The 14,068-nt window shown below is 43.6% G+C and overlaps 1 protein-coding gene across 1 annotated transcript in view; it reads left to right on the forward strand.

Moving 5' to 3' along the window:
- LOC144820832 (uncharacterized) overlaps positions 1-14,068 on the forward strand; it is a 933,795-nt gene that overhangs the window by 448,928 nt on the left and 470,799 nt on the right. Inside the window, exon 14 of the mRNA XM_078677961.1 lies at positions 10,372-10,455. Coding sequence (XP_078534087.1) covers positions 10,372-10,455 — 84 coding nt within the window. The remainder of the gene's footprint in view (positions 1-10,371; positions 10,456-14,068) is intronic.

The following is a 14,068-nucleotide window of genomic DNA, read 5'->3' on the forward strand; positions in this document are numbered from 1 at the left end:
AAGTACAATATCCCCATGTTCCTATGCCGGCAGCAACAGAACCCATTCTTCCATTTAATGGGGCTTGCGACATCTCAATATGTAGGATGGGGGACAATCCAACTTCCACACCGGCCGTGAGCTGGTTGATTGCAGCATAATATAGGCCAGCCCCTGGGATCTTACCTTCTCTCAGCTCATGCTTTTGCCAGAGAATTTGGTGTTGCAGACCTGGTCTTGTACAAAACTAAACCTTTGTGCTATCCCATCAGCTCCACCGGATAGAGAATCCCACAAATTCGAGCAGTAGGAAAGTCTGTGATCTTGACAGAAAGTTTGGCCCTGAGGCCCATGAAGCCACATGTCTGCTTGCCAGGTTATACTTGCCTTGATGTCCCAAGCTTACTAGTCCCTTTCAAGGACGACTTTGCAGAGATGGTGAGGGATGATTAGGACGCCTCCAGGTAGATCAGTGCAGGCCTCGATACTACCACTCTGTGACTGGGGCCAGGGGTTCTTCCTTAGTCCTGGAAGGCAAGCATGACTGGGATGCACAAGATTTTACGTTTATGTGCAGGCAACGCTTATGAATGGGACACACCAACACAATCTTGAGATTTATGGAAGGGAAAGCTACCACCCGAACTTTGTAACTTTAGTACCCAACAAGAGATTGCAGACTATTCCATAGGTTTTGGGAGCTTCTGCAAGGGGTTTTCTTATTGCCTGTGCCGGCACTCCGAGATCACCTAGCAGCCAAACCAGCTTTTGTAACAGAGGGTAAGAAATGGCAGACTGGCCCAACAGCTCTCCTCCTCCTCTTTGTTCTTTACGTGCCACCTGGAAAGCCGCTTCAGCTTCCCTTATGGCAGCATTTGTGGTCTCTTGGATGGAAGGTGTCTACCTTTCTAAAGGCCCTAGTGTCAGACCAGTTGATCCTAAGGATCATAGAAAGTGGGTAGGCCCTTCCCTTCTAACATGCACCTCCCCACATCACTCCTCTTCAATCAGGGTATCTCCTTTGGATCCTGTCTCGAGATGTGGGGGCCCTTTTACAGAAAGGGGGTACCAAAGGGGATGATGGACGGAGCGTTTGAGCAAATCAAACACTCACCCCCAGTCAACTGATCTGGGTTTAATCCCTCATCATTCTTTAGCTCACTCCACCACCCCAGTTCAGACATGCCCAAATGCAAATTAGTCTGACCCTGTGCCTCATGGGTTATAGGAAAAATATTTTGCACTGGGCACAGTGCTGGATCATATTAAGTGAAGCAATTAATCCTTAGACCCACAAACCGAATTATACAGACAATTCAACAGATAAATAAAAAAAGATAATCATTTTATTTTAGTTTATTTTCGTTCAAAGTATTTCAGATTAGAAAAACTTATATAAATACATCTATTATATGATAAGTTACTCTCTTCATAAAACATACATTCTAGATACTCTTATACATATTTGAACTACAGATCATTACATTGTATGATATAACCTGAAAAGCCTAAGTATCTTCAGTTGGTATAAACAGCACAATCAAAACCAATCTGCAAAGATTTTTCTGATCTCTGTCAAACAAGACACAACATGTATGCCGCTTTCGGAAAACACTGGTTAAAGTTGTAAACTACAAACGCGTTTCGGCAAAGCCTTCTTCAGGGTTTTCATACCAGTGGTTTACTAGAATGAGAAAAAGTATTGTTTTATTTAAAATGCATTGGTGGTCTGAATCCTAAGTGCAAATTACAACAATAACATAAGTGTGTCAATATACAAACTACAAACCTCCCCTATATACATGGTCTAGAAGCTCTAAAATCTGAACCCTGCTGTGAGCCACAACAACGAGTATTAACACAATACATGTGAACACATAGCACACAATCTCTAATTTCACCCACAATGTGATGTTATCTGTACAAAAAGTACCTCAAACAGTTTCATTCTCCTCTTTTTGCTCTCAGAGTTTCTATGGTTAACCCGAAAATTAATGATTAAATAGGCCAAGTCATTAATTTTGTAAGCATAATTAAAAACTTGCGCAAACCTGTGTGGTCCTATATTGTTCGCACTAGATATATAGTCTAGGAATCTTGTCTTTCAAGGCCCATCATATTAACACCACAGGTATAATTTAAGATGTACCAGTTTATTGTACCTAATCCGCTTCACTATACATGAGAAATAGGTTACACATAAATGGTTTACCTCTGTCCAGTTTATTTGCTGTGTATTATTGAGTGGACAACTGGTTCCAATTTTAACATAAGGACTCAAATTACCCACATGCACGAAGGATATGCGGGATATATAAACGGGCAAGGGAGTCTCCCTTCTTCTACCTAGTGTGACTCTACCTGTGTCCTGCAGGTCATATATATAAAGACCCTTTTCCCCTTAAGATAACAAGATTTTGTATACCTCTATCATCAAGAAGGTAGTTACGATCATCATCGAAAGCTTTTACAGATGAATCCGAGAGCTTGAGTTACCTAAAAGGTCAGTAGGATGCATAATATGATGATATAAATTAAGTCTAAATTACTAGTCTCTCTACATGTATGCTACTCATATCTACGCCTAATGGTTACTTACCAGATCTATTGTAATCGCTTTCTCTATTCACAATAATTCAATGGCTGGATCAGAAATTCTAAATCGGAGACTTGATAAATATATAATGTTGCTGAAATGATAAATTAATCTACATTCGCTCACAACTAACTGCTTTTTTGTATTACTACAACTCCTAAGTATCTGACTTAGCATAAAGAGAGACATACCGACCTCGAAAATTAAAATAGACTTGAGTTACATAGTAGTTTCCTGGTGCCCATCTTCATTAAATGTTTGATTTAGGCATAGATTTGGCGACCTTGCAAAAAAATAGGGATAAAAACGAAGGAAACCTCTATATTAGCTAGTTCACCTCCGCAGTAACAAAAATCTATCTATCATACTCATACTCTTATTCAGCACACTCATCTCCCCTAAACATATCTAATATGGTATCTGGCTCCGCACACTACTCTGCTTCTACCAAATGGACTGCTGTGGCTTTTGCATAGTCCCACTTATAGTACACTGAACGACATACTCAATTATTTTATTACATACTTACAGCACAGCTGCATGTCGTGTAAGGATAGGCTTAAGTTTATCTTGCTCGCATGTAGGATTAAAATCAAACGCTCGTACATAGCAGTGCTGATGTACTAACGAGGAAATGCGATCTTCCAACTACATATCTTAACCAAAAGAAAAGTGCATGTCTTCGACTTGAATCTTCGCACAAAGCTTAGGTAGGGCTACCCTACGAGAATATCGCAGCGTCCACTACATTCCAAGCACACTAAATGAAAGCCCCTCCCTTCTGTGTAATGACCTTAAGGACTAAGGGCATACACGTCCATAATAAATAAAGCCTTCCGCACGTACATGGTAAAACACTATAGTCACTTCCCTCCACAGCTTCGTTCTAGCTCCCAAACTCCTCGACAATGATCCAGCACGAAAAGTGGAGTGAAACAGCTTCTCGCTTTAAATCGCGCGACGTTGTGTATGCATGCTACGGCATTACGTCATAGATGCGCGCTAGTCTAAAGCACAGTAGGATAATGCGACCGCCATGCTGTATGTACTAACTACCTATTAAATGCCTTTACTATATGGCGCCAAACGTGATGTTGAACCACAAAATTCTATTAATGACCTACCTAAAAACAACAGTTTAGTGCCATGCGCCCAAAAGGACATATATCTAAGCCGGCAAATATCGGTAGACTACATATACTGTGGCATTACACCTAAAGGGCACAACGGTCCAATACAAGGCTAGACTATTCGGACGCCCTGTCGTATACACTGACAGCCTAATTTGATAGCAATTGTACTCAATGCAAGCCTTAATTTTGTGATACAAAAGTCTATTTCTATTCTGCCTGAAAAACAACCTATTCATTACCATGCGCGTACCAAAACAAAATAGAACCCTGCATGTGTGTAAGTTAATATTAACAGAATGTGCGTTTATACCCCACTTAATACAATTAATTACCACACTTATTGACATACTCTTATAATTCACTTATATGTGCCTAATTAACCACTAGTAACCATACGCTTACTTATGTAGGATAAAATGATTCAAACCTCCTAGTGTATGTTCATACCTATTGCTTACAGTCAAACTCCTATAGCATATGTCTAGCTTACATATTTCTCCATATGTTATCTTGTCATGTGGCGATTACATATGTGAACCCCCAAATGTGTACCTGCTTAATCCATATTACATCTTGCTAACCTTATCTACTGAGTGAAAACCACCCCTTTTAATGTTGTTCAAGTTAGGTGTTTTTTCGACTTAAAAGAATAAATAAAGCTGATTCCTTTATGAATCCACTTAATAGCCTGATCCCAGGGTATTTCAAGATTCAAACCTTTGACAGAAGTGCCCAAAACAAAAATCCAATACACTTCTCTCAGTTTTCTGGTTGCTTCTGAAGATTTACCTTCTTTCGGACACATTTTCTCCACTATCTACTAATGCATGTCTTCAGGTGCATGGCTTTTCTCTATTTAGTGGTTTACCCTAGGGGCTGTTTTTTTTCGTTCTGATAGCAGACCTATGTTCTGTGAGCCTCACATTTAATGATCTACCAGTTTCGCCCACATATTCCCAATTTACATAGGCAAATTATCAAATAAATGACGTTTGATGTTTTACAATTATTAAGGCTATTAAGTGTTATCACTTGCCCATTAAAATGCAATGTGGGTGTTTCTATAGCTGTAGCGCATGACTTAAAGCTCGTACATTTGAAAGTACCTGTCACTGGATGCGATCCAGTAATCATCATTTGCCTGGGGGTGCAAGTCGTATTCATACAAGAGTGCACCAAATGATCTTTTAGATTTTTGTTGCGTTTGTATGCGAACATAGGTTTAGGGATCACTCCTATGTTAGATGTATCCACATGTAAAATTTGCCAGCTAGAATATACTGCCTGTCTAATCCTCTCATTCAACATGGAGTGTCAAGTGATGAAGATCAAAGAGCATTCCTTCTTGGTTTTGACACTCCTGAGCAAATGCTGGCGGTCATAAAACCAAGCTCTTTTGTAGGAGTCCCTGACAATTTTTCTAGGATAGCCCCTAGCCAGGAACTCCCTTTTCAAAGCCTCTGCTTTAGTGTCAACGTCACAAATGTTAGAACAATTGCGCCTTAGGCGCAAAAATTCTCCAAAGGGAATACTGTTTTTTTGAATGACCGGGTGATAGCTATTATTATGTAATTCGGTGTTCCTGGCAGTTGGCTTCACGAATAGGTCAACTACCAGGACCCCTGCATCCCATTTAAATAAAACATCCAGATATTCAACCTGTTCTGTACTGATGCTATATGTAAAATATATATTGTCGTCACACAGGTTTATCCATTCTACAAACTGAAGCAGATTATCATAGCTGTCATTCCAGATGAAGAATACATCATCTATGAATCGTGACCACTTGGTCACTGACTCATAGAATGGAGCAACATCGTTAAACACATACTTCTTTTCGAATTGGCCACCGTAGGGTAACAGGATGCCCCCATGCTGACACCCTGATTCTGCTTGTAGAGCTGCTTGTTAAACTCAAATATGTTATCAGATAATACAATATTGAGGCACTCTAAAACAAACAAAGATGGGCATTTGATTTTATAGGCATGGATAAACCAATGCACTGCTGCAATGACTCCTTCAATGGGGATGTTACTATAGAGTGCCTCTATATCCATAGTGACCACAAATTGAGTTTCTGGACAAAAAGTCACATTCTCCACAAGATTGACATGTCTTGTATCTTGTACAAAGGCTGGTGTACGTGATACAGGCGAACATAATATCGCGCCAACATATTTAGCCAAAGGCTCAGTAGCTGAGCCTATGGTGGTGACTATTGGTCTTAGTGGCGGGTCTATTGTATTCTTATGGAACATAGGATTGCCATAAATGCTGGCTATCCTAGGTGTTTCTACATTTAGGTAGGTCCATTCTTTCTCACATATATCACCGTCTTGTAAGGCTCGGTTTTTAAGCTTACGTATTTTACTTACTGTCTGTTTCGTATGGTCTCTAGCTATAGGCAGATAAAACCTGGTGTCTCCCAACATGTTTTCCATCTTTGTCACATATGTTGAGGTGTCATACATCACAATACCGCCCCCCCCCCCCCTTATCACAGGCTTTAATAGTCTTATCCGTGCAGGTTTTTAAGTTTTCCAGAGCTCTATATTCCTCCCTATCTAAATTAAAAGGGGTTATCTGCACATGTCTAGTAAGATTAACAAATTTATTGTACAAGACTTTTTCAAAAATGGCCACTTCTCGTAGTAGCTGGTCAATTGTGGAGGTAAAGGTAGACTTAGGAGAAAGTCCTGAAAGATTCACATTATCCCCTTGATTTTCTAGATTTGAAAAAAATACTTATCTTCCTAAAAAAGGACTGTAGGTCTCTAAATAATTCAGATTTATTAGGGCCAGAGTGGGGTGCAAATGTCAGGCCTTTGGATAGCACTGACACAGTTGTAGGAGATAATACAGACCCACTTAAGTTGAATATCGGTATGGTGTCTACTCCCCCCAATATTTCTTGTTCGTTGTCTCTAGAAATTGATTGAATCCCATCTGTGGGTTGGCTTGAAATTGATTGTAGTCCAGATGTGGATTGTCAAGGAACCCCAGCTGATATTGGGGCCTCCAGTTGCTCCGCCGATTTGGGCATCTCCCTAAAAAAGGTTGGGGACCTCTTTGTCTGCTGTTATTGAATCTTTGAGCTTGAAAACCATTACTACCGAATTGCCCTTCACTATCCGAGTCCGAAGATTCAGAGAATGTTGTGATTTTCTTACCATAGCTATATTGCCTGTTTGTATATTGATCATATTGACCCATTTGGCCTTCTTGTTGACTATGATAATGGTCCTCCAAATATGGGTAAGTTGTATCTTTACTAAAGAATCTTATGTCCTTATTTAATTTCTCAATTTTTCGTTTGGTAAGAAATTCTGTGTAGGAATTGAGGTCATTTTCAATGTCTTCTAGCTTCTTTTTTGAGTCCTCCACTATACCAGATGCTTTGATTGTATTTTCAAGATCTAAGATCTCGGATGCTAAATGCTCAATGACCTCCTTGGCTGTTTCTACAATGAGCATCATGTAGTCTCGGGAGCAGCGGTTTGATATCATGGCCCATCTTTCCAAAGACTCTTTTATTTGGATAAATAGACCAGGAATATTACTAACTCGTAGTCCTTGGGGGATTACACCTGCCTTCAGATAGTCAAGCCTATATTTACCGTATAATCCAATCCGCCTCACTTTTTTCTTTAATGCCAATAATATAATGGCATTTTCATTTTTGTCTACAGCAATTGGTGCCTGGTTACCAAAGCCTGATGAGCTTCCTACCATATTGGCAAATTGCTCATCTCTAAAACCAAAACTAGGTACATTAGGCATAATTAGGGATACAATTGTACCACTATCATCTGTCTGCACTTATTTAAAGATGAGTTAATCACCTGTCCCATCACCAAACATAGAAAGTGCATACACATAAACAGACTTAAATGTGAAAAACAAAAAATGAAACATAGTAGAAACTCAAACTCAAAAACTCAAACCTGACCATGTGCCTCATGGGAACAGTCCAGCCCGAACTGCCAAGCCATGTCTTCCCTGGACCCGAAACAAGCATCCTGGGACCAGTTTCTGGCTAATCAGCCATCATCAGCCAGGCTAGCTTGAATCCAGTGTCAAAGTGAGCAAGGGACCCACGTCTGGGCATACCCTGAAAACTAGGGCGAACAAAGCGATACCAAAGCGGATGATGGAAGGAGCGTTTGAGCAAATCAAACACTCACCCCCAGTCAACTGATCTGGGTTTAATCCACCATCATTCTTTAGCTTACTCCACCACCCCAGTTCAGACATGGCCATATGCAAATCAGTCTGACCCTGTGCCTCATGAGAACAATCCAGCACGAACTGCCAAGCCATGTCTTTCCTGGACCAGAAACAAGCATCCTGGGACCGGTTTCTGGCTAATCAGCCGTCATCAGCCAGGCTAGCTTGAATCCAGTGGCAAAGTGAGCAAGGGACCTACGTCTGGGCTAACCCTGCCAACTTAGGGCGAACAAAACAATACCAAAGGGGATGATGGAGGGAGCGTTTGAGCAAACCAAACACTCACCCCCAGTCAACTGATCTGGATTCAATCCTCAATCATTCTTTAGCTTACTCCACCACCCCAGTTCAGACATGGCCATATGCAAATCAGTCTGACCCTGTGCCTCATGAGAACAATCCAGCCTGAACTGCCAAGCCATGTCTTCCCTGGACCGGAAACAAGCATCCTGGGACCGGTTTCTGGCTAATCAGCCAGGCTAGCTTGAATCCAGTGGCAAAGTGGGGAAGGGACCCAGGTCTGGGCATACCCTGCCAACTTAGGGCGAACAAAGCAATACCAAAGCTATGTCTGAACTGGGGTGGTGGAGTGAGCTAAAGAATGATGATTGATTAAACCCAGATCAGTTGACAGAGGGTGAGTGTTTGGTTTGCTATAACGTCCCCTTTGGTATCCCTTTTGCAGAAAGGAGCAGTGGAGTTAGTCCCTGAACAGGAAATTGGGAAATTGGGTAGGGGTGCCACTCACAGTCCCTACTACTCAAGAAAGGTGGCAGCCTTCAACCAATTCTAGACCTCAGGCTCTTGAACTTCTATCTTGGCAAGGAAATGTTCATGATGCTGACCCTGGTTCAGGTACTTTTGGCACTGGAAGCAGTAGACTTCATGGTTTCCATATGTTTCCAGTTACCAATACTGCAGTCACACAGGAGGTACCTGTGATTTGTGCTAGGTTCCATCCGCTACCATTTAATGGTCCTCCTTTTCGGGTTGACATCGGCACCCTGAGTCTTCACAATGGTGATGTTGGTGGTTGCTGCATATCTGTGCTGGTTACGGATTGCAATATTCACACATTCCATGATTGGCTGCCCAGGGCAAGCTCGCTCTAGCTAAAGTCTGACCACCTATGGGCAACTGCAAGCAAGAATCCCTGTTGTTCGACCAACCTGGTCTTATCAATCAACTTGCCAAAGACTCACTTCGAGCCCTCTCAGGACCTCCTGTTCATAGGGGCATAACTGGACACAACATCTTTAAGAGCTTTCCCTCCTTTGTAGAGGATCTAGGACATTTTTTGATATGAGTCTAATGTTTCAAGGGGAGCTCAAGCTCCAGTCAGAATTGGACGGTGGTCCAACGTCTCTGGGATCTTCCCTGCACCTGCAATGTAAGTACGTTTTTATTTATTTATTTCATTCAAAAGGATGGGTGCACGCGGCTATTGACTTGTTGCCGAGCTTGCCGTGAGTCCCAGGATCTGCTGCTCTTCACCCCACCACTTACACATGCCTCTAGCTGCTATTACTGCTGGTCACGCCCTCCCTGTATAAGAGGGCTGTCCAGTGGTGCCTTTGTCAGCAGTTGTTTTAGCATGAGGAGATAGATATATTGGGCACTTTGAATCTCCCCGAACATTGTGACAGACTTCTGCTGGTGATTGGAAGAAGAGCACCTTACACAAGGGATATCCTTCTGGTTCCCTCCAGCAGCGTACACAGTAGTAACATACGCATCCCCCTCGTAGTGGAAGGCACACCTGGAGGTCTGGGGCCTTTGGTCTCCAGAAGAGCAGGTTCTGCAGATCAACCTGCTTGAATCGTGGGCAAAATGGCTGACCATGAAGACCTTCCTACCCACACTTTGTAGCCAGCCTTCCAGATCTTGACTGACAATATGACTGCTATGCGGTTTATCAACCAGCAAGGACAAGTGGTGTCTCATCTTTGCTGCTGGGAAGCTCAGGGACGCTGGGCTTGAGTGTATGTACATGGAATCTGACTGGTTGCCAACCACCGAGCAAGCCCTCTGAACATTAGAGCTTGAAATCCTAAGTTGGCCTCTTCTGGCTCACCATGAGAGACTCCTTCACCCGCAGGATATCCATGACGTCTTTGTCCTGTAGGGCCCCTTCAGATGACCTCTTCATCACTCAAGAGAATGCACGCTGACCACAGTTGTGTGCCCTCCAGAATCTGTTGTAGTGGGTCTAAAGTGAGGCTTGGAGGAGGACACCGTTTGCTTAAGGTGGAGTTTTCATATGTAACTATTTAAGGGGCATAGATCCTATGTTGCTAATATGATGCTCTTTGTAATTGGACAGGAAGCATAGCTCTAGCGCCTGAGTCGGTGCAAAACAGTGTCCACTCACATTAGGCAGTGTCCTCAAGAGAGTTTACAAGCACCAACTTTATAGTTCTTCTGTTTCAGGAGCCTGTTGCACTTGATGAACCATCAGTCTGTCCTTCTGAAGCACAGATGGAGTATCTAGAAGAACCGCACAAGGACCTTGAGGTTAGTGAAAGAATGGCCAACAGAATATGGGCCTCATGTCCGTAGGAGACCGTTGAGTGTCTAGGTTGCCAAAAATTGAGAGACACTAGAGCGAACATTATTCAGGGACCAGTGTCACTTACTTGCATGATTTATTTCATACATTATTATTTGTTTGTTTTGCAGTTTTTATGTAGCATCAAATTAATGTCACGTAAACTCGACCAAAGGTATTGGAACGCTTTACATGAGCACCACTTATCTTACACAAGGTCACCTTCACATTTTTTTTAACACAGTGACATTAAGTGATTTGCCTAGAATCACTGAATGGTGAGCCGATGCTGAGACTCAAACCTGGTTTTCCAGGTTCCCCTGGTTTCCCAGTTCCAAAGTCTGCAGCTCTGGCTGTAACGCCACATTCTCTACCCTGTACATTGCACAGAAGTATGTGAGAGTATCTGAGGAAGGGAGGAAATTATGTTCATCACCTTAGTAAGAAAGGTGTTACTGGTGGGCTCGCTGGATAACGTGGCTGTGTGCAGGCTTGTTGGGCCATGGGGCTGCCAGAGGGCTGGTTGGGCAGCAGAGCTGCTGGCAGACAGTTTGGGCAGTGGGTTTAAGGCAGAATTGTTGGGCAATGGGGATGACAGCAGGCTGGTTAGGCAACAGGGTGCTGGTTGCAGAGACTGGCTTTCCATCAAGGCTGCTGACAGGATGGGCAGTGGGGTTGCTGGTTGGTTGCACAGTGGCTATGCTGACTGGTTGATGGGGGAGTTGGTGTGCTGGCTGGTTGAGCAGTAGCTGTATTTACCATTTTGGACAGGAAATGGGTCGCAGACTGGTGAGGGGGGTTTGCTTACAAAGTGGCACTGACTGTCTAGCCATCCAACTGTTTAAACTAAAGTTATGGTTGGGCTGAGTGCGCTTGTTGGCTGGTTGGAGGGTGGAGGCATAGTGGGTGATGGCTGGTCTGTAGGTAGATTTTGGTCAGCAGGCAACCATGATAGCTGGTTGACTGGCCTAGGGAATAGGGCTGGTGGCTGTCTGACTTCTCCAGCATTGGATCTTTCATATATTAACATGCTGGAATCATTCCCTGTAGTCGGGCTGGGAACACCTGTTATTCTTAAATAGTAACTAGTGTAACAAGCACTGGCGTTGCCAATAGGTTTCGCATTTTGAAAGTTGGAGCTATTGGTTTTGTAAATGACATTTTATATTTATATATTGTTATTGACAATGCCAATAACGATATATAAATATAAAATGTCATTTACAAAACCAATAGCTCCAACTTTCCAAATGCGAAACATATTGGCAACGCCAGTGCTTTTTTTCACGTTAGTAGGAGCTGTAAACACTGGTGGTCCCGTGTGGGGTGGGGGGCAGGTCCTTACTAGCTCAGCTCATTAAAACCCAGGTGAGAGGAGGGAGCGTACAGCACAGGTGAGAGGAGGGAGTGTACAGCACGGGTGAGAGGAGGGAGCGTACAGCACGGGTGAGAGGAGGCAGCGTACAGCACGGGTGAGAGGAGGGAGCGTACAGCACAGGTGAGAGGAGGGAGCGTACAGCACAGGTGAGAGGAGGGAGCGTACAGCACGGGTGAGAGGAGGGAGCGTACAGCACAGGTGAGAGGAGGGAGCGTACAGCACGGGTGAGAGGCTCGTGAGGGGGTGCTGGCCCAATCTACCAAAGGTGGCTAACAATGAGCGCGTCTGCTGCCCGGGGTGTTGTCGGGTGCTTTGGTCGAGTAGAGTGGCTTTGAAAAAAGTATTCTGTAGACAGAAGTACACAGGTCCCGAGGACTCACACGTCACGCGCACATAGGTAAAAATGTCTCACCAGCGGGTAAACTACTCGAGCAATGAAAGTCACCCAGATTCATCGGACGGATAATCGTTTAGGGAGAAGTGTCTGCGTGTGCTTTTGAATCTGTCTTTGTGTATTGTGATAATGTGTTGTGGATTGTGTCTGTAGTCTTAACTTCAGAAGTGGTGCTCGCCCAAACCACCAAAACACAGCTCAACTATCAGACATATGCATAATCCACACCAAGTTACACAATTTACTTACATGAGCACATGAACATGCATGTCTCTTTACAATACACGTTTACAAATCTAGGTTTCACGTAATGTCCTTGAATTGCCTGTTTGTGTATTCCTTTGTGTGTCTATGTGTGCGCCAATGTGTCTGCGTACATAAGTTTGAATGTCAGGGTGTATTTGTGCGTGATTGTGTGTGTGTGGGCAAATCGATTTTTCTGTATGCGTGTTTGTATTGCATCTTTGTTTGTGCGTCCGTGTGTGTCTGCGTACTTACGTTTGCATGTATTGTGGGTGTGGCAGTGTGAATTTGTGCGCGACCGTGTGTGCGTGCGAGTCTATTTTTTTTCTTTACCTCTATACGTGCCTGTATGTGTGTCTTTCTGGATGTGCGTCAGTGTGTGTCCGAGAACTTAAGTCTGAATGTTTGTGTGTGTGTGTTTGCCAGTGTGTATTTGTGCGTGTGGGCAAGTTTATTTTTCTGTGTGTGTTTTATTCGTAGTTGTATTGCATATGTGTGTGTGCATTTGTGCTCCCGTGCGTGTCAGCATACTTAAGTTTGAATGTATTTGTGTGTGAGTCAGGGTGTATTTGTGTGTGACTGTGCATGTGGGGAGTCTTTGTTTCTGTACCTGTTTGCGTCTCTGTATTGTCTTTCTGTGTGTCTATGTGTGCCAGTGAGTGTGAGAGTACTTTTAAATTTGACTGTATATGTATGCCTGTCTGTCTGTGCGCGTGCGCTTGTATGTAAATGAATGGAACTAAGTATATCTCAGTTTTTTGGGATGGGATTCCCTAAGGTCGCCACGTTGTAACGTTAAACAGCGCACACAACAAACCAACATTTCCATGTGCATCGTAAACTGTTGACTCTATAAAACCCGAAGTGCCGGTTTTCCTGCGTGTTTGTTTCCCGCACTAGAGTGAGTTGATGTCAGTGTGGAAGTTCCCGTATTTTTTAAACGGCTCCATCGTCGTGCAAGTGAGGCGCAAATTTATAAAGCACACGGAGATGGGGGCGGGAGAGCCTGGTGGGGAGCCTGATGGGGGCGGGAGAGCCTGGTGGGGGGGCGTGAATGCGCGAGGGGAGGCAGGCGGATTAGGAGGGAAGCCTGATGGGGGCGGGAGAGCCTGGTGGGGGGGCGTGAATGCGAGCGAGGGGAGGCAGGCGGATTAGGGAGATGCTCGTGCTTGTGTGGTCACGTGACCCACTTTTGTGGTCATGTGACCTCACATGCACTGTGAAGAAACCGCAGTGGTTTCACTAGTCGATCAAGCCCTTGAATTTTCGCCTATTCCATTCGCAAGCGAATGGTAATAGGCGAAACCTAAAAATGGCCATAGATGTCAACAGTGTTTGTTCAGCACCAAATCCACCTCATTTAAAGCAACTCAAACTTCAGCCAATGAGTTCTAACTCTCCTTCTCCCCATAGAGACCACCATAGCTTAGATTTCTACCACACAGTGTGTGAGTCCTAGAGGAGAGCTCTGCTCGCTCTGACCTTACACTTACCTTATCCTGATACTTTTTTGGTCTGCACTTGGACTAAACTAGCCCTACAATCAGCTTTCAGAGTACTGTAA

This window comes from Lissotriton helveticus, chromosome 1_1, assembly GCF_964261635.1.
Source record: "Lissotriton helveticus chromosome 1_1, aLisHel1.1, whole genome shotgun sequence".
In the NCBI taxonomy this organism is placed as follows: Eukaryota; Metazoa; Chordata; class Amphibia; order Caudata; family Salamandridae; genus Lissotriton; species Lissotriton helveticus.